The sequence below is a fragment of the Octopus sinensis genome, linkage group LG2 (genome assembly GCF_006345805.1).
Source record: "Octopus sinensis linkage group LG2, ASM634580v1, whole genome shotgun sequence".
In the NCBI taxonomy this organism is placed as follows: Eukaryota; Metazoa; Mollusca; class Cephalopoda; order Octopoda; family Octopodidae; genus Octopus; species Octopus sinensis.
The window spans coordinates 58515873-58538293 of NC_042998.1; the positions used below are offsets into that span (position 1 = coordinate 58515873).

General features: G+C 32.7%; 1 protein-coding gene across 5 annotated transcripts in view; it reads left to right on the plus strand.

Annotated features, from left to right (window-relative positions):
- Nucleotides 1–22421, plus strand: part of LOC115224721 (1-phosphatidylinositol 4,5-bisphosphate phosphodiesterase epsilon-1) — a 1072053-nt gene that overhangs the window by 923610 nt on the left and 126022 nt on the right. For all 5 annotated transcript variants that reach the window (XM_036513495.1, XM_036513498.1, XM_036513507.1 and 2 more), the window contains 2 exons: nucleotides 650–766; nucleotides 6441–6593. In XM_036513495.1, coding sequence (XP_036369388.1) covers nucleotides 650–766; nucleotides 6441–6593 — 270 coding nt within the window. The remainder of the gene's footprint in view (nucleotides 1–649; nucleotides 767–6440; nucleotides 6594–22421) is intronic.

The following is a 22421-nucleotide window of genomic DNA, read 5'->3' on the forward strand; positions in this document are numbered from 1 at the left end:
TATTTTGGGTTCAAACTTTGACATGACGAGGTGTATCCTTCAAATAAAGTCAAGGAAGGTTGTTTTATTCAGTGAGTGTTGGTGGGTTGCCCTTTATAGTACAGTATCATAGTCAACATGTTTATTTTATTTCATTTCAATGATGAATGGACGAATATGGCCATCGCTTTTAAGACGTTTACTTCCTAACTATTTAGTGTAAGCTTCCGTCCTACTGTATGACACCTTGAGCCAGTTTCATCTTGAGTAGATTTTGTAGGCAGAATCTGAAAGGAACGCATCATACGTATGCATTGTTCATCTGTATCTCTCGATATACATGTGCATGTCTGTGCGTATTTGCACTACAAAAATTGCTGTGATACAAGTTGTGGGAATGACATAATTTTCCCTGTCAACATATCATCCTTTGGTTTTGTGCCTTTGAAGCCAAGTGGGATAAAAGATCCCTTACTTGAAAAACAGGTAACTGTTAACAAAAGGGAAAATATTTGGCTGTAAAACAATATCACAGCAATATATTTATCTAATCAAAACTGCACAGAAAGTCTGATGCAAATACCTAAAGTTGAAATTATACATTGAATTAGATTCTACAAATGTTGAAAATAATAATTATATATTCTGTTCTTTTTCTCTCTTTATACAGGCAGTTGTAGAGGCTATCAACAGAGCAGCATTTGTTAATTCCCCATATCCTATAATCTTGTCCATAGAAAACCATTGCTCAATACCACAACAACAAAAAATGGCACAAATATTTGTTGTAAGTATTTTATGACAACTACAATGGATGAGTGTGCAGTTTTGTTTGTTTTTTGCATCTTTATATTTATATATTTATTTACTTTTTGAACAGCTATTCAAGTTTTTGTAAACTTAACCTAAATAAGTGGTAGAAGCCAAATTCTCTTCAGAATAATAAATGACACGATTATCATAATAAAATTTTTATGAGAAAGTAATCTTCAGAAATTATCAGTTTTCAGTTTAGCAAAGGAAGATGTTTAAATACGTGCTTAGTTACTTGTGTATGTATATATAGGTGTGTGCATTTGCGTGTGTGTGTATGTGTGTGCACATGTGTGTATGTATGTGTGTATGTGTGTATGTGTGTATGTGCATGCATGTGTGCACTTGTGTGTGTGTGTGTAACGTGCACAGGCTGTTAGTCTTTTAGTAGAATGTTAAAATGAAGAACTTTCTTCAGAAATAAAAGACAATGGCAGAAGTGAAGTAGGGGTGTGAAGAAAAAGTTCCATCTCAAAGCAAAAATAATTCCTTTCAATGGCAGTAAATCTATATACATTTTTTAATATTTCTTTTTGCCCTGAAAAGCGTATTTCTAAATTTTTGATACAAAGCTCTCTTCACTTGTTTAGATGAGTTGAGTCAACAAATTTTTAAAGTTGAACTTATGTATATTTGTTTCTTTCTATTGTTAAAACTTTTTGCTCTTCTATTATTCTATCAACTAAACAGACAGCTGTTATAACAGAAAATTCAGTTCTAAAGGTGGTGCTCCAGCATGACACCGATCATGAGGATAAATACAAACTAAAGAATACAAATGTAGTCTTCCTTTTACAAATGTGACAAAATGGAACATATACCAGTATCCATACTGACCACTGAATAGGTGCAACTGCATAGTGTCATCTTCTGTAGCCCTAGTCCTACCGATACTTTGTGAGTGAATTTGGTTGACAGAAATTGTGTGAAAGCTGTCACGTGTGCACCTGTGTGTGTGTGTGTGTGTGTTATATATATATATATATATATATATATATATATACTTGCAATACATATCGTGTGCAAAGTGCACTGAATCACCAACTGAAGGAGGCATCCTCCTGGGATTAAAATAGCAGCACATTACTTCTCAGTATGAAGACTACTCTTGTCTCTGATAGAAATTTTCTTAACAAGCTATATACATCATCACTACCATCATTGTTGTTTAAAGTCTGCCTATCATACTGCCTATAGGTTGGACGGTTTGACAGGAGCCGGCCAGGTAAAAGACTGTACCATGGTACTCTGTTTTATTTTTTGTATGGTTTTTATGACTGGATGCCCTCCTTAAAACCAACTCTAATTGCATAAAGCACTGAGTTCGTTTTTATATTGTTTGTGGTATAATTATGTAATATACATAATCACACATATAAATACACTATTTATTATGTATATGTGTGTGTGTAGTAACTGAATCAAGAAATCAATTCAAGGTATATACACATACCTGTCTGTCTATCTATCAATTTATCTATCTATCTATCTATCTATCTATCTACATCTATATATATATATATATATATATATATATATATACACAAACACACACATACACACACATATTAAAATAAAATAGATATTAATTACTCAGGCATGAAGCATGCATCTGGAAATGGATTAATCTCATATGGAGTGATAAAAAGATGAAATTACTAATATCAATTAACACTAAGCACACAGATTGTTCATTTTATTTATAAACATTTCCATCTACTGCATAATAAATATTTTTTTATAAGAATACTATTAAAATATCTTATTCTACTCTATTAAATTTTGTTCATAAATTTTGTTCATATATTTGGTGTAAACACTTCTAAACTAAATAAAGCTACAATTAACTCTCTAACAACTGCAATTGTCAAAGCCAGAATAAATGTCCCTTATATAATATATGCTTGACAAAAGGCATAATTCCAGTCTAGAATACAAGCAAACTATTCCACTAAAGTATGCATCAGATTCCCTGACAACCAATTTAAGAACTGCTATACTCAACCTAACCAAAATTTTCAGCATAAACATGGGCTCACTGCAAACAAATATAAGAAGTGTTATAATCAATAAATCCTTACTTTTCAGTATAAACACTGCAGTAATTACATGTTATTATCCTGTTATACCTAGAGATTAAAAGCAAGAATAGAAATTACAAATTCAAACAGACCATAATGTCAACAACCGAATGATGTCATTTATGCAAAACTGAAACCTTAGTAATATTCCTAGCAAAGAACTCCAACCATAAATAGAAATTCTGAAAGAACAATCTCCTGCAAGCAAAACACTCCAGGAAACCTAAAAATATTTCAATCAATATAATGAAGCCTAATGAATACTCATAAGTAAAATAATTAATAAATTAAATTTAATCTCACAAAGAATATGACACATATACATACATATGTGTGTGTTTGTGTGTATACATACATACATACATACATACATACATACATACATACATACATACATACATACATACATACATACATACACACACACCACACACACATATATATATATATATGTAGTATAATAAGAAAGAGAATGTCCTTGGTACAGTATTTTATATATGTGAAAAATTAATAGAAATTGCTTTTCTGATAATTTTTCCACTTTGGTAATTAGATGTTTACAAGTTTACAAAAAGTCTGTTAATGACAAAGGTACCTGCCAGCAAGGCTACTTGCCAATATCGTCACAAACATACACATTTAGTTCTCACACATAGTGTACATACATACATATACATACACAAATACACACATACTCACCCATAAATATATATATATAATATATATATATATATATATGTATGTATGTATGTATGTATGTATGTATGTATGTATGTATGTATGTATAAATTTTTTTGTAATGAGATAAAAAAATCAAGGCTGTGTAGATTTTAGAACATTTATAGATAGGTCTTACAGCTGTTTCCAGGATATTTATTATATCCCGTCATCAGAGACAGTGTGAGAGGATGGTTAAGTAATAGTTAATTTAGATAAGATACGAAATAGATAGTTTACTTTAAATAAAACCCTTGATTCAACAACACTATTTATAAATACTATACTTGGTATGACCAATTTTAAATACTATTGGATTTTACACATAAGGTATTCGAATCTTATATGTATACCATTCTGCCTAAATAATGGATCTACAAATACAATATCCCTACATATCTCACATCTATTTTCATTCCACCACCTCACTCTCTATTTTGCATCTTAGCTAAATTAACAATTACTTAAACATCCTCTCACACCATCTCCGATGAAGGGATATAATAAATATCCCAGAAACATCTGCAAGACCTTCTATCTATAAATGTTCTAAAATCTACACAAAATAAGTACTAGGCTTATGAAGAATGAGTCCTGAGGTTGATTTGTTCAACTAAAGGCAGTACTCCAGCATCATCGCTGCAATATATATATATATATATATATATATATATATATATATATATGTACATATACACACCCAAATAGATACCCAGATAGATACCCAGGAAGACATACCTACATACAGCCATGCTGGTATCCACATGCATACCGGTACATGTACATATATACACACCTATCCACAAACATAGTTACCCCCAACACAGCTCTCAGAGTGATTCAGCACGACCCAGGATGTGACGTGGCTGGGTCCCTGGAATACAAGCTCCATTCACTTTTGCCAGCTGAGTGGACTAGAGCAACATGAAATAAAGTGTCTTGCCCAAGGACATGACACGCCATTGGTTATCAAACTCACAACCTTACAATTGTCAATTGAATATCCTACTAGGCCACATGTCCTCACAGCATACCCATATACACACATACACATATTTATATGCATAAAAATATTCTGTATAAAAAAGTCTATATGTAGATATATATATACATATATGTATGTGTGTGTATTTACATATATATATATATATATATATATATATGTGTGTGTGTGTGTGTGTGTGTGTGTGTGTGTGTGTGTGTGTGTGTGTTGAAAAAAAGTCATCAGAATTTTGAAAAGAACTTTTTTTATTTATTATATCTTCATTTTCATATTAGCACTTTCGAAAGCACTATTATGAAAATGAAAATATAATATATAAAAAAAGTTCTTTCCAAAATTCTGCAGACTTTTTTCAATTTTCAATTCTGTACATCACACCTAACACTCTACACACACACACACACACACACACACACACACACACACACACACACACACTCACACACATATATATATATGTATATATATATATGTATGGGTGAGTGTGTGTGTATTTGTGTATGTATATGTATGTACACTATGTGTGAGAACTAAACTTGTACATTTGTGATGATATTGGTAAGTAGCCTTGCTGGCAGGTACCTTTGTCATTAAAAGACTTTTTGTAAACTTATAAACATCTAATTACCAAAGTGGAAAAATTATCAGAAAAGCCATTTCTATTCATTTTTTTCAAATATAATAATAATGATAACAATAATAATAATACAACACTGAGTACAAAACCAAATATATGGCATCCTAGGCATAACACCAACATGAACTTCCAACTTGTTGTCTCTTGAGGTCTCTGGGTGAGACTTGGTGCCAACTTGTACAAATGTAAAGCAAAAGTCAAACATAAAATAACAATAATAATAATAATAATGATAATAATAATAATAATAATAATAATAATAATAATAATAATAATAATAATAATAATAATAATGATAATAATAATAATAATGATAATAGTCTCTAAAAGAAATGGAGAAACTCTCAAAATACAAAGACCTGGAAATAGAGATAACTAGAATGTGGAACCTGAAAACAGAAACAATTCCTATCATAGTAGGTGCATTAGGCATGATAAAAAAATATTCAGACAAATACATAACAAAAACACCAGGACTTACAAACACATATAACATACAGAAAATTGCACTACTAGGCACTGCACACATCCTACGCAGAACACTTTCCATACAATAACCATCAGAGCATCACAACAAATCACAGCACATACCCAAGGCACACAGAGCTGCGCTCGGTAGTGAAGTGAAAGCACGCTATAAAAATAAAACTACTGAATAATAATAATAATAATAATAATAAATGTATATGTCTGTATGTATATGCATGTATGTATATATATATATATATATATATATATATATATATATATATATATATGTACTTCATTAGCTTACAGCTCTTTCTGCTATAAGATGTAGTAGACTCATAGTTGAGTGCCTGTTTAACACCTTATAACTTCAGTAGAGCCTCAAATATGAAGTACTTAATATTCAAGGCTCTGATGAAGCTATAGGGTGTTATTCAGGCATTCAACTATGAGTCCATTGACTGCTTCTTATAGCAGAAACAGCTGTGAGCTAATAAAGTTCATGTGTGTGTGTGTATGTGTGTGTGTGTGTGTGTGCGTGCGTCTGTTCATAAAACGACGTTTCTGGACAGACTCTTCATCTAAGCAAAAAAGCAATGAATATTTGCAATAAAAATTTATTTTCTTTCAGGTAATTTACTTTTGGATAGATTTGTTACAATATATTAGTCAATAATGATTTTCTGTAATTGGATATGTATTGTTTAATATTTATGATGTTCCATATTTCTATTTTTTCTAGTCCACATTCGGTGATAAACTGGTAACAAAATATCTGTTTGACAGTGATTTCAGTGATGATCCTCTACTACCATCTCCAAATCAACTCAAATACAAAATTTTAATAAAAAACAAAAAATTAAAAGATTTTGATAATCAAACTACAATTAAAAAAGTGAGTATTTCAAATGCAAATTTATTTTAACCCTTTCATTACTGCAATTATTTTCAGATGCTCTGTGTTTCTTTCAATTACTTTAAATATAACAAAGAATTTAGCAAAACAACTTAGTTATTATTCAGCTAGTGTTAGGAACATAAATTGTGACTAAGGTTTGGTGGAAGATTTTAATTCAGAACTTATGAAAAAAAGACATTTGTGCTCAGAGCCAGAGCTAGTTTCAGCTGGGTTGGTATTGAAAGGGTTAATGCCATTCTTTAATCTTTTCATTATTGTATTTAGTTTGAGATGCTTTGTTTCTTTCAATTACTTTAAATATAACAAAGAATTTAGTAAAAGTTATTATTCAGCTTGTGCTAGGAACATAAATTGTGACAAAGTTTTGGTGGAAGATTTTAATTCAAAATTTATGAAAACAAGACATTTATACTCAGAGTCAGAGCTGGTTTCAGCTGGGTTGGTAATGAAAGGGTTAATACTTCATAACTTACATATTATAAAATGCAATGTGTTCTGTCAGTCCTGCTGGTAGAGAGGAGGTCAAACAACAGGGTAGAAGTGACTGACAGTCAAAGATGCAAAATGTGGGTGAAGTGTTGTGAGCTCTGAAGTTGCAGGTATTTTAATCAAAATGGAACTAAGATTTTATGATAAATTATGTTAACCAATCTCTCACACAGTCACCCACCCACACTCACACACTCACACATCTTCCATGTAATAAAATGCAATGTGTTTCATGCTGGTCATGCTGGTAGAGGGAAACTAAAACAACAAACAGAGTGGAAGTGAATCACAGTCAGAGACACTAAATGCAGATGAATTGCATTGAGAAGTTTCACCTGATGTCACTGGTATATTAATCAAAAGGAAACAGCAAATTTTTATCATAAAAGATATTTCTTATATCAATTTCACACACAAACATACACACACATATGCTATATATAAATATGTGTATTTACAAGTGTGTGTGGTGTAGATTGCTATTACATTAGAATTTGTTGTCAAAAATTTTTTTGTGAGGTTGGTAAGAGGAGTTTCAGAAAAATTTCAGAAAAGTTCCCCCTCAAATTTCAGCCCTTGTGACTTTAGTAGAAAGGACTATTATTGTTATTATTGAGTGAGAGAGCAGTTCATGCCATCAAAGTGACACTGGGGTAAAATATACGAAGCCCAATATACCCATCATGACTACCCGTCTGATAAGGGTACACCAGGCACATGCATCACAACCAAATGTGCGTGACATAGTGATCTCATATCAAGATAAACAGCACATGACCTTGCAGGTGGGGCCCAGTTAGAATTTTCTTCAGGTTGAGTAGCCCATCCCGCTCAAAAGGTCTCTGAATAAGGGTTGTTTAAGGATGTTGAAAAAACCACTCATGTTTCCAGAGGTGAATTATTCAAACCCCAAAGAATCCCTCTCAACACATGGCTATGATGGTCCCCCACTACTTCTGCTCGTGATCAGAGATGCACATATCGTCAGCCACTAAGGGACATGCTCAACTGGTTAAGGTCAAACAACTGACAAGCAAATCTGTGGTACTGAGCAGAATATTTGCTGTAGCCTATCTTTTATACCAAGACAAAACAATGTACATGATAACACTTCCAATCAGTTAAGATCAGAAGCCATGAGAGCCACTGCCTGGTACTGCATCAGGGCATTTATTATTATTATTATTATTATTATTATTATTATTATTATTATTATTATTATTATTATTATTATTATTATTATTAAGGTGGCAAGTTTGCAGAATCGTTAGCACACTGGACAGAATTCTAAGCAGCATTTTATCTATCTTTATATTCTGAGTTCAAATTCCACCAAGGTCAACCTTGCCTTCTATCCTTTCAGAGTTGATAAATTAAGTACCAGTCAAGTACTGGAGTCGGTGTGATCAACTTTCCCTATCCCCCAAAATTTCAAGCCTTGTGCCTATAGTAGAACGAATTATTATCATTATTATTATTATTATTATTATTATAGTGAGAGAGAGCAGTACATGCCATCAAAGTGACACTGGGATACAAATATACAAAGCCCAATATACCCATCATGACTACCCATTTAAGGGTACATCAGGCACATGCATCACGACCATGTGTGTGTGACATGGTGATCTCATACCAAGATAAAAAGCCCAGTTAAAATTTTCTTTGTGTTGAGCAGCCTATCCCACTCAAACAGTCCTTGAATAAGGGTTGTTTAAGGATGTTGAATGAGACACCTATGTTTCCAGAGTTGAATAATTCAAACCCCCCCAAATTCCTCTCAACACATGGCTATGATACTCCCCCACTACATCTGCTCAAGATCAAATATGCACACGTCGTCAGCTACTGAGAGACATGCTCAACTGGTTAAGGTCAAGCAACTGACAAACAAATCTGTGATATTGAGCAGAATATTTGCTGCATCCTATCTCTTATGCCAAGACAAAACATGTACATGATAACACTTTCAATCAGTTAAGATCAGAAGCCATGCGACCAGTGCCTGGTACAACATCAAGGCATTTATTATTAAGGCAAGAAGCTGACAGAATTGTTAATGTGCTGGATGAAATGCTTAATGGTATTTCGCCTATCACCATATTCTGAGTTCAAATTCTGTCAAGGCCACTCATATTTTGGGGTCAATAAATTAAGTACCAGTAAACACTGGGATCAATGTAATCGACTAGTCCCCTTCGCATGAAAATTCAGGCCATTGAGTGAGAGAGCAGTGCATGCCATCAAAGTGACATTGGGGTAAAATATACGAAGCCCAGTATAGCCATCATGACTATCCGTCTGATAAGGGTACACCAGGCACATGCATCACAACCATATGTGCGTGACATGGTGATCTCATATCAAGATTAACAGCGCATGACCTTGCAGGTGGGGCCCAATTAGAATTTTCGTCTGGTCGAGTAACCCATCCCATTCAAAAGGTCCCTGAATAAGGGTTGTTTAAGGATGTTGAAAAAACCACCCATGTTTCCAGAGGTGAATTATTCAAACCCCAAAGAATCCCTCTCAACACATGGCTATGATGGTCCCCCACTACTTCTGCTCGTGATCAGAGATGCACATAGGGCCATGTCAGCCACTAAGGGACATGCTCAACTGGTTAAGATCAAACAACTGACAAGCAAGTCTGTGGTATTGAGCAGAATATTTGCTGTAGCCCTATTATTATTATTATTATTATTATTATTATTATTATTATTATTATTATTATTATTATTGTGGTATAGTCAGCTGAGGTAAGGCCCTTGACTTTTTCAAGGCATCCAAGACTGGCTGGATGAAGAGAAGTCATCCTCAAACCAAAGACCTGAATTGACTACCTACAACATAGTAGCTTCCGTCAAAGTCACTGTCAAGTGATAATATCACACTGCACGGCAGAGTAAGTGAACCACACAAGGGCAGGAACTTAACCATTTAGTGAGCTTATTATCATTTGGTTGGTTGGTTGGTTGGTTGGTTTGTAAGAATTGAGAGTGTTGAAAAAAATTCCTTGCAATATTTGTTCTCTTATTCTGCATCCTGATGAGAGTAGCTTTGCTTTTTATCTCTCTGGGTTTGATAAGCTCTGGGGCATTGGGACAATGTAATCAACTGTCCCCTTCTCCTCAAAATTGTTGGTCTTGCACCTACATTCAACAACTATAATTATCATTAGTAGTATATGGCTTGTCTTATAAACAGAATTAATAATGTTATGTATCAAAAAGCAGCTATATACTTTTTAAAAATTTATCTGATGCTCTAATGATTGCTAATTTGCAATATTATGTTCATATATATATTTGTAGTAATGATAGAGTATCAGAATCAGTAGGACAGTAAATCAAATATGTTCTATTTAGTTACATCCCTTTGCTTTTTGAGTTTAATTCTCACCCTGTTCAGTCTTGTTTTTACCTACTTTTAAGAGTTGATAAAATATTGGGTAGTCTGGAAAGTTCATGCCGATTTTTAAAGGAAAGAAAAAGGTCAATAAATACTTGCCATTACATTTTTAATCAACTAAATATGAACCATTTTGTTGCACAATGCGTCTCCATCTTTCCTATAACTTGAAAATACCCTCTTCCCAGAATTGAGGTGGTTTCATGGCAAAAAATTCATCAAGGTATCTTTTTACATCATCCAAGGAATTGAAATTTTTACCATTAATACTATTCTGCAAAGACCTGAATAAGTGGCAATCCAAAGGAGCAATATCTGGTGAATATGGAGGGTGGGGTAACACATCCCAGCCAAGCTGTAGCAATTTTTGTCTGGTTCCCAAAGCATCAAGTGCCAAAAATGAACTTTCTTATCTTCCATTTTAAAGGGTTGCAGAATTAACACAGGTTATAGAAACATAAACCTTCTTCCCCGAAAAGATAGCTTAAACTGTGCTCTAAATGGAGGTGTAGTCAAATCCTATTTTATGGACTCAACCATGTTCTAAAATAAGTCGAAAGGTAAGCTACTATAAATTGGCACAAACTTTCCGGACAACCCAAAAGTACTTGTCAAATAATGGGCCGATTAATTGATTATTTCCTCCCCCAAATTTGAGATCATGTTAAGTGAATTTGCACATCAGTTTAGAATACTGGGAAAAAATATCTTAACTTATTTAGTTATAGCTCTTTATGCTTTGAGTCCAATCCTACTGGGGTCCACTTTGCCTTTCAGCCTTCTAGAGACAAAATAAAATACCAGTAAAGTACTGGAATACCTCGGATCACAGAGCAGCTAAACAACACAATAACTTGTACATATTTTATTGGAAGGATAAAAGACAAAGTTTACCTCAGTGGAATTCTAACACAGGATGTAATGAAACATAACTAAATACCAAAAAAGCCTTTTTAATCTATCTACCTCTTCACCTACCTCTCTTTGTTACTGTATATTCTATAAATAAAAATAAAAAGTAGCAGACCAGACCAAAATTCTTAGAATATTAAGTTTCTCCTTCAAGAAACTTAAAACAAATTTTGCTTTGGTGACTTCCCTTTTGATCTTTCTAGTCTTGGAAACAAAAGTCACCAATAATGTGTTGGAGTTGATTTTGTCTTCTCTCCAATAAAATTTGTCTGTTGTCTAGGTAAATGAATTCATTATTACTTTTACTATTTATATATTAAGTTTTCATTGAGCTATTTCTTTGACTTGTTATATAAAGTAAAGGTTAGTAATTTGTTGTGAAGGTCATTAAAGTAATATTTCAAGATTACATACATCACCATTCCATTCAAAAAAGTCTTTTGGAAATATTCCATTTCCAATTCCTCAAGTTCCAATTATTTAAAAATTTGTAGGATATTTCACTAAATAATTCCTGTTTCCGCAAACTTCACTGAAATAAGTTTTACACTTCGGTGCATCCTAAGTACAAATGCATGATCTTTAGAACAAATGTATCAACCTCTTCATCAACAACATCACCATCATCATTATCCTTATAAATGTAAGATGTGTATGTATTTGCTTGATTTAGCAGCCAGACAAAATGGCTGTTTACAACTGAAATGAGAGTCCAGTCAAATGGTTACTATAACAGATGGGTAATACACATGGTATTCTGGCCATTTCCAACATTCTGGCAGATTTAACTTTTCTTTTTATTCCTCTGAGTTTCATAGAATAAATATCATCATCATTATCATCATCATCATCATCATCATCATCATCATTACCATTGCCATCATTATCATCAACATCACCTTATTTTGATCATTTAATGTTTCTTTCAACTTCTCGCACGGGCTGCACAGATTACTGTTGCTTTGTTTGATGGGTGATAGGACCACATCTCATACCTAAGTTTCATTTCTGGATTAATTTCTACAGTTGAATGCCTTTCCTAACTAACACCAACCACATTACATCTTTTTTCAAAACACTAGAGAAATTGCTGTGTATGTCACAAGACTCACTCATTTCCATTTTAAAAAGAGAACAGAACAGAAGCGAAACTGTGACGAATAGGAATAGCTGCAGATAGGTAAATGGTGAAAGATGTCAATATCAAATGGCTTGAAGGAGAGTTTAGGTAAAAGCTATGGGGTGTATGCATATCCAGTAAGATTCCTTATGCTTGTTCTCCAAGACAGGTGAAAGAGGAAGGAATGGGATGATCAATTAGGTAATTTACTGGTGTCAATTTAATTGACAACATCAATTTCTTGAAAGCAAAAAACAAAAAGAATATGTCCAATTGTTGCAGAGTAATAAAGAGAGATAATTACGTAACTTTTTTCAATTAAATGTATTAATTACTAAATTTTTCAGTAGAATTCCCATCAATTGCAGAATTTTAGTTTAATACTGCATCTATCATCATTATATAGACTGGGTTATTAAGAACTAATTACTAAATAGAAAATAAGTTAAGAATAAATAATATATAAACAAACATCTATAAATTTTCACCATAGGCGCAGAAGTGGCTGTGTGGTAAGTAGCTTGCTTACCAACCACATGGTTCCTGGTTCAGTCCCACTGCATGACACCTTGGGAAGGTGTCTTTTACTATAGTTTCGGGCTGACCAAAGACTTGCAAATGGATTTGGTAGAATGAAGCTGGAAGAAGCTCATCGTATATGTATATATATATATATATATATATATATATATATACGCGAGAAAGAAGCAACAAGAATGGATAGGTTTTTAGTACAATCGTTTCATACAAGGACAGGCTTTATTAAAAGTTGCAAAAATTACAGCATATAAACGTGTCCCGTACTCATCAGCTAAAATACATGTGAGTTCTCTAGACATCCTAGTGGTTGAGGCTATACTCATGAAGTAATGTAGATAATTAAGTAACATAAACAGATTTCCAAAGTTCATTAAAGTTCTTTAAAGATGATGTACAGTCTTATCACAGAATTTTAAAAAAGTTTTAATAGCATCACAGAGAAGGTGACCTAATCCATAGTGCACATATGAATTTCCAGAGATATGAGGAGGGATTACATACTCACAGACGACAAATTTATCCATTGTTAATCACAACGAGGTGGGTCTCAATTCCTGCTTATTAGCATTACAGAGAGGGTGAATTAATCCTTTGTATAGATGCACAATTTCCAATGGTGTAGATGTAAATTTCCAGAGAAATGAAGAGGAATTTCATATTCACAGGCGATAAATTTATCAATGATTGAACACAATGAGGTAGGTATCAATTCTTGTTATATGATTAGGTATTTGCCACATTAATCACATTACTGCTATTTACAAGAGGCTGTAGCTATTAACTTTTAAAGGCTGAAGGGCTTTCTAGAGATGCAAAGAACAGAAAAGGGAAGGGAAGAGAAGAAAAGAGAGAAAATAAAGGAGGAGGGAGCAAAAAGGGGGGGAGGGGGACTAAAAGAGAAGAGAAAAGGAAAAGAGAATAAGAAGAAGAAAAAAGAAAAAGAGAAAAGAGAAAGAAATAGGGAAAGAAGGGAAAAAAAGAAAAAGAAAAAAAGAGGGTTCTAGTTATACAGAAGAATTAGTAGACGGCAAGTCTGGTTTTAATTTACAGGCATCTAGGAACTAGAGGAGAATATTATTCTTTGACCAGTAAAACAGCTAATTTATTGCTGTTGAAATCAGCTATGAATTTAAAGAGAATCTAAAGAGATAACACGATCAGGGGTTTAGGGGTCAGAGGCTAAAATCAAAAGAAAATACATTCGGAAAATCTAAGTATAATCTTATCAAAAAGTCATTAAAATTTATTTATTTAATTTATTCATTTTATTGTCTTAAGGAGTTGCCGTTATTATTCATACATTGACGGACTACAGGTCAAATCTTAGAAGATCATTTACAAGGTGTTAGGGAATTGTCTATCATAATGAAGATAATCATATTATCACCGAGGGAGTAGCCTTATTTATTTAATTTTGAAATAGAATTATGGGGCTTTAGTAACTCATTTTATTTTATTAAAGTTATGCTACTTAAATTAGATTAAGTTAAGAATTAAAATTAAAAATTACAATTAAGATTTAAAATTAAGATTTAAAATTATGAGTTTGAAATTAAATAAAGCCTCAATTAAGCAGCGTATAAGTACTATTCATTTCCCTGTTCTCAAAAAACTGATGCAGATATAAGGAAAAAGATAACTGTAGTGTGAGAACTCTTAGTTATCTACTTAAAGCAGTGCTATACTAGTAAAAATCAAGTTATATCTATCTATCTATCTAGTTACGAATATTCTAATCATTTAAAATATTTTAAAGTCTTCAATTTAGCGTGGACACAAACTTGACCTAGTTCGATATGGTTATTCAATAAGTTTCTATGTTTTCTATGCTTTAGAATTTCATACGTCTCCATGGAGCATAGTTGGCAACCAACCCTACTATTTTTATACGGAATTGCTCTCCTAACTATTTCCCAATTAAGGTTATAATTATTGTTATTATTTTTGAGTTCCCAGATTTTGTTTGAAAGTGTGGTGGTACCAGCTTTATGACGTAATTTAAAAGACGAGATGTGATTTCTAACTCTGGCTAGAAAATTAATTGTACATCCAATGTAAAAATATTTGTTATTCTCCGTGGATATGGTACATTTATAGATTACATTATTTTCCCCGCATAGACCAGGTGCCGGGCATTTTGATTTTATTCTACACTTACACACAGGAGGAACAACTTCAGGTTTTGGATTATTCTTGGGTAGATGTCTTAAGTTCCTATTATTTTGATTATCATGAGTATAATTCTCCTTATTGTTATTAATATTTCTATAGTTGGTGCTGATATCTAAAGTATTGCTATTATTTATTGATCCTTCTGTTTCATCATTTAGGTCTAAAGTCCTACCATAATTTCTTATATTATTGGTAATGTTACTATTATTGTTAGTCTTTTTATCCGACTGCATATTGTTGTTATAGATATCTCTGATATTTTCATTCTCCTTATTTTCTCCATTAGCCTTATTTCTATTATTAACATTATTACTTCTATTAATATTGGCATTGTTATTATTACTATTAATGTTAATGTTATTAGTCCTTCTGTGGTTACTAATTTCACCCATGTTTTGATAGTTACTATTGCTGTTTTTATTGTTGGTAGTATTATTATAATTGCTATTGGTATTCATGCTGATATTATTATTTTTATTTCTATCTTTCCTGGCTAGTTTAATGTTGTTATTATTAATCTTAGCTATTAAAGTGGACATATTTGGGAGGGTTGAATAAGAAATCCTAACTGTTTTCCTAGAAATAATTCTATGATATCTATGAGAGATAGGGAAATTTTTTTCCAGCATTACTTTGAATTTGTTCTGTATATCCGATTGTATCGCACAGTTGAAAGGAATATTCAGCCATAAATATCTTTTTTATTAAATTTAGGGTTCGTAGAATTATTACTATTCATCTCACCGGAGTTATTGTATTTATTACCATTATTTTTATTTTTATTTGTGTGCATCTTAGTTTATCTACTTCGATATTATCCGAGTTACCTATGTTCTGGTCAATGCTTCTATTTGAATTGTTGGCCTGTACGTTAGATTAGCGTTTACCGTTAATTTAATTCTACTTTTATTTCGGGCTTGGTCTGTATTGCTGCTTACGTGATTACTGATAACTTCTTTATTAGGAATACGTGAGTTCTCCTTATCAACGAATGTAATCTTTTGGTTGTATCCAGCCTTAGTTAACGCCGCATTATAATGCTCAGAATGGGAGTTAAATATATCCTTATTGGATGATATTTTGAAATTCTTAATGAAATATTTCTTACTAAAGATTCAATTATATTTGGGGGATGATTTGATAATTTATTTTCGTAATTCGTGATTTCGCCTTCCTTTCTAAATGGGTAATGCAGCTTGGAGTTAAGGTCTAGCGTAATATCTAGGAAATTAACTATTTTAGTGCCCGGTTCATACGTTATACTGAGGTTGAAATCCTTAAAGAACTTATTAATTTTCTTTCTAATCCTTTCTATAACAGATTTATTATTACTAGGGATAACAAACAGAGCATCATCCCTATATAGACCACCCTGTATTTCTGGGATATCCTTGCTTATGCATTTTAATAGATATGCGCCTACTAGGTTGGTTACCTCAGCCGAATCACTGGAACCCATTGGTATATCAAAATAATTAGGTGTATCTGCTCTAGTCCATAATTTATCTTCAAATTCTATAAATGTCTTCCTAGCTAGTAGCACAATATTGATTTCTTCTCTAGATATGAGGGAGCGATTCATGGCAAATATTAGTGATTTGTTGAGTAAGGTAGGGAAAATACTAGAGTAATAACTATTAATATCGTACTTAGCCAATAACTCCGGTGAGATGAATAGTAATAATTCTACGAACCCTAAATTTAATAAAAAAGATAATTATGGCTGAATATTCCTTTCAACTGTGCGATACAATCGGATATACAGACAAATCAAAGTAATGCTGGAAAAAAATTTCCCTATCTCTCATAGATCATAGAATTATTTCTAGGAAAACAGTTAGGATTTCTTATTCAACCCTCCCAATATGTCCACTTTAATAGCTAAGATTATAATAACAACATTAAACTAGCCAGGAAAGATAGAAATAAAAATAATAATATCAGCATGAATACCAATAGCAATTATAATAATACTACCAACAATAAAAACAGCAATAGTAACTATCAAAACATGGGTGAAATTAGTAACCACAGAAGGACTAATAACATTAACATTAATAGTAATAATAACAATGCCAATATTAATAGAAGTAATAATGTTAATAATAGAAATAAGGCTAATGGAGAAAATAAGGAGAATGAAAATATCAGAGATATCTATAACAACAATATGCAGTCGGATAAAAAGACTAACAATAATAGTAACATTACCAATAATAGAAATTATGGTAGGACTTTAGACCTAAATGATGAAACAGAAGGATCAATAAATAATAGCAATACTTTAGATATCAGCACCAACTATAGAAATATTAATAACAATAAGGAGAATTATACTCATGATAATCAAAATAATAGGAACTTAAGACATCTACCCAAGAATAATCCAAAACCTGAAGTTGTTCCGTCCTCGTGTGTAAGTGTAGAATAAAATCAAAATGCCCGGCACCTGGTCTATGCGGGGAAAATAATGTAATCTATAATTGTACCATATCCACGGAGAATAACAAATATTTTTACATTGGATGTACAATTAATTTTCTAGCCAGAGTTAGAAATCACATCTCGTCTTTTAAATTACGTCATAAAGCTGGTACCACCACACTTTCAAACAAATCTGGGAACTCAAAAATAATAACAATAATTATAACCTTAATTGGGAAATAGTTAGGAGAGCAATTCCGTATAAAAATAGTAGGGTTGGTTGCCAACTATGCTCCATGGAGACGTATGAAATTCTAAAGCATAGAAAACATAGAAACTTATTGAATAACCATATCGAACTAGGTCAATTTGTGTCCACGCTAAATTGAAGACTTTAAAATATTTTAAATGATTAGAATATTCGTAACTAGATAGATAGATAGATATAACTTGATTTTTACTAGTATAGCACTGCTTTAAGTAGATAACTAAGAGTTCTCACACTACAGTTATCTTTTTCCTTATATCTGCATCAGTTTTTTGAGAACAGGGAAATGAATAGTACTTATACGCTGCTTAATTGAGGCTTTATTTAATTTCAAACTCATAATTTTAAATCTTAATTTTAAATCTTAATTGTAATTTTTAATTTTAATTCTTAACTTAATCTAATTTAAGTAGCATAACTTTAATAAAATAAAATGAGTTACTAAAGCCCCATAATTCTATTTCAAAATTAAATAAATAAGGCTACTCCCTCGGTATAATATGATTATCTTCATTATGATAGACAATTCCCTAACACCTTGTAAATGATCTTCTAAGATTTGACCTGTAGTCCGTCAATGTATGAATAATAACGGCAACTCCTTAAGACAATAAAATGAATAAATTAAATAAATAAATTTTAATGACTTTTTGATAAGATTATACTTAGATTTTCCGAATGTATTTTCTTTTGATTTTAGCCTCTGACCCCTAAACCCCTGATCGTGTTATCTCTCTTAGATTCTCTTTAATTCATAGCTGATTTCAACAGCAATAAATTAGCTGTTTTACTGGTCAAAGAATAATATTCTCCTCTAGTTCCTAGATGCCTGTAAATTAAAACCAGACTTGCCGTCTACTAATTCTTCTGTATAACTAGAACCCTCTTTTTTTCTTTTTCTTTTTTCCCTTCTTTCCCTATTTCTTTCTCTTTTCTCTTTTTTCTTTTTTCTTCTTCTTATTCTCTTTTTCCTTTTCTCTTCTCTTTTAGTCCCCCTCCCCCCCTTTTTGCTCCCTCCTCCTTTATTTTCTCTCTTTTCTTCTCTTCCCTTCCCTTTTCTGTTCTTTGCATCTCTAGAAAGCCCTTCAGCCTTTAAAAGTTAAATAGCTACAGCCTCTTGTAAATAGCAGTAATGTGATTAATGTGGCAAATACCTAATCATATAACAAGAATTGATACCTACCTCATTGTGTTCAATCATTGATAATTTATCGCCTGTGAATATGAAATTCCTCTTCATTTCTCTGGAAATTTACATCTACACCATTGGAATTGTGCATCTATACAAAGGATTAATTCACCCTCTCTGTAATGCTAATAAGCAGGAATTGAGACCCACCTCGTTGTGATTAACAATGGATAAATTTGTCGTCTGTGAGTATGTAATCCCTCCTCATATCTCTGGAAATTCATATGTGCACTATGGATTAGGTCACCTTCTCTGTGATGCTATTAAAACTTTTTTAAAATTCTGTGATAAGACTGTACATCATCTTTAAAGAACTTTAATGAACTTTGGAAATCTGTTTATGTTACTTAATTATCTACATTACTTCATGAGTATAGCCTCAACCACTAGGATGTCTAGAGAACTCACATGTATTTTAGCTGATGAGTACGGGACACGTTTATATGCTGTAATTTTTGCAACTTTTAATAAAGCCTGTCCTTGTATGAAACGATTGTACTAAAAACCTATCCATTCTTGTTGCTTCTTTCTCGCTTATAATCACCCCACATTACTGTATTGTTAAAACAGTATAGTTTTTGGTGCATCTAAGTTAGGTACCATATTCAAGTAAATTCATTTAAATTAACTTGAATCTTTATTGCTTTTTGTATATATATATATATATGTATGTATGTATATGTGTGTGTGTATGTTTGTGTGTCTGTTTGTCTCCCTAGCATTGTTTGACAACCAATGCTGGTGTGTTTACATACCTGTAACTTAGCAGTTTGACAAAAGAAACCGATAGAATAAGTACTAGGCTTACAAAATATAAGCTCTGGGGTCGATTTGCTCGACTATAAAGGTGGTGCTCCAGGATTGTTATTTAACAATCTGTTAGGGTTTGCTCAAATCTTCTCTCCAAACCACCAATGATAGCAGCCAAAGACCACTGGTTAAAATATAAAAAAGTATGTGCCTCAGTACAAGCTTCTTGACCATGGACTTAAAGTGACTGGATAAGAACTATATAAATCCTCTTGATACTGACCTGCCTCAGACAGCTCTTGTTCCTATACTGCAAACTTCTTGGTTCAAAGTGATTTAAATAAAAATCTTTCATCAAAATTTCATATTGATTTATTTTATAAACACTAGCTTAATAATGTCAAAGCTATTTTACTAAATTCTTCGTTATTTTCATAATTATTGATACAAAGGTGAGATGTGGTGCGCAAGAGAGACGACTGTGCTGGTATGGTCATGTGGTGAGAATGGATGAGGATAGCTGTGTGAAAAAGTGCCACACCCTAGCGGTTGAGGGAACCTGTGGAAGAGGTAGACCCAGGAAGACCTGGGATGAAGTGGTGAAGCATGACCTTCGAACATTAGGCCTCACCGAGGCAATGACCAGTGACTGGGACCTTTGGAAATATGCTGTGCATGAGAAGACCCGGCAAGCCAAGTGAGACCATAACCTTGTGACCTATGCTAGGGGTGTAACCAGCCCACTTATGCATACCTTTCCTTCATTGAACAATAAACTCTGCTTGTGAAGACCTGTTGAGGCAAGTGAAATCAAAATCTAAATCAAATTCGATGACTGGCATCCATGATAGTGGAACGCTAAGAGTACCATCCAAGCATGATTGTTGCCAGAGTAGCAAACTGGCTTCCATGCCAGTGGCATGTAAAAAGCATCATTTGAGTGTGATCGATACCAGCATCGCCTTACTGGCAGTTGTGCCAGTGACACATGAAAAAACATTTGAGCAAGGTTGTTGCCAATGTTACTGGAGTGGTTCCTGTGCAGGTGGCACATAAAAAACATCATTTGAACATGACCGTTGCCAGTACCGTCTGACTGGCTCTCATGCCAATGACACGTAAAAGCACCCACTACACTCTTGGAGTGGTTAGCATTAGGAAGAGCATCCAGCTGTAGAAAGTCTTCCAGATCAGATTGGAGCCTGGTGCAGCCATCTGGCTCACCAGTCCTCAGTCAAATCATCCAACCTGTGCTAGCATGGAAAGCGGACGTTAAACGATGATGATGATGATGATGATGAAAGGTCATGTCTTTCAGTTTGGAATTTGGTAAGGAAAAAATTATTGAATTATCAGAGATGTACTATTTCAGAGTACATTGTCAGAGATGTACTATTTTCTATGTCTTTTAACTGCTTGTATCTATATCTGTTTTATACTTTCTTCCATCTATGAGGTAGTTTAGTAGTTGATGCAACTGAATTTTGCTGCTCTTCCTACTATAGAGTACAGAGCAGTGAATGTTTTGTTCAGTTAGGTACACTGCATCAAACACTGTGTCTATAAGAAAAATAAGGTTTGACTTCACAACCATTTGCTCAGTAATCAAGTACATTAATTTCATAGTGTCATCATTATAACTTAAATTTGTATTATTTCATATACATTTTCTAACACCAATTTACTACATGAATTTTGTGCATAATGCACACTACTGCACCTGTTGATCACCAAACCTAAGAAACAGCTGTAAAGGATTGTCTGGATTCTTTTCTCATCTATCTATGATGTCAGAGTATGAACTCTCTAGGTGTCTTACCTATGTATGAGAACATCTGTAGACTTATTTCCTGTTTTTCTGCTTAATTATATTTATACACACATCTGGTTAACTAATTTATAAATACTTTGATGTCATTAATAACTACCTGTCTAACTTATATTTTACTATATATATATAAATATATTCACACTTACATACAGACATGCATATGTATATATATATTTTAATTATGATAAAGGGTTAATTGCAACAAGTTGCTCAAAACCACATACCGAAAATAATCCTTACCAAATATGGTCATTTCCATACCGAAAAAACTACTATGTGAAGTTTATTAATTTTATTAAATTAATCATATTTCACCCTTTATGTATATATATATATATATATATATTATATATATATATATATATATTGCAGCGTGGAAGGTGTTTGAAAGCCATTTAAGAAACACACAAAAGCCGTTCGATTCACTTCAACATTTAAGTTTAATTTGTCAAAATATTTTCGGCGCTTTAAGACCACGACCTGTTAAAGTGACGAAAATATTTTGACAAATTAAACTTAAATGTTGAAGTGAATCGAACGGCTTTTGTGTGTTTCTTGAATGGCTTACAAACACCTTCCACGCTGCAATTGTTTTCATTTCAGCACACAATCTCAGATCAAAGCACTTGCTATGCAAGGTCATCTCTGTAATATATATATATTAATTTTGTCTTATTGATTATTATTTTGATATTCGT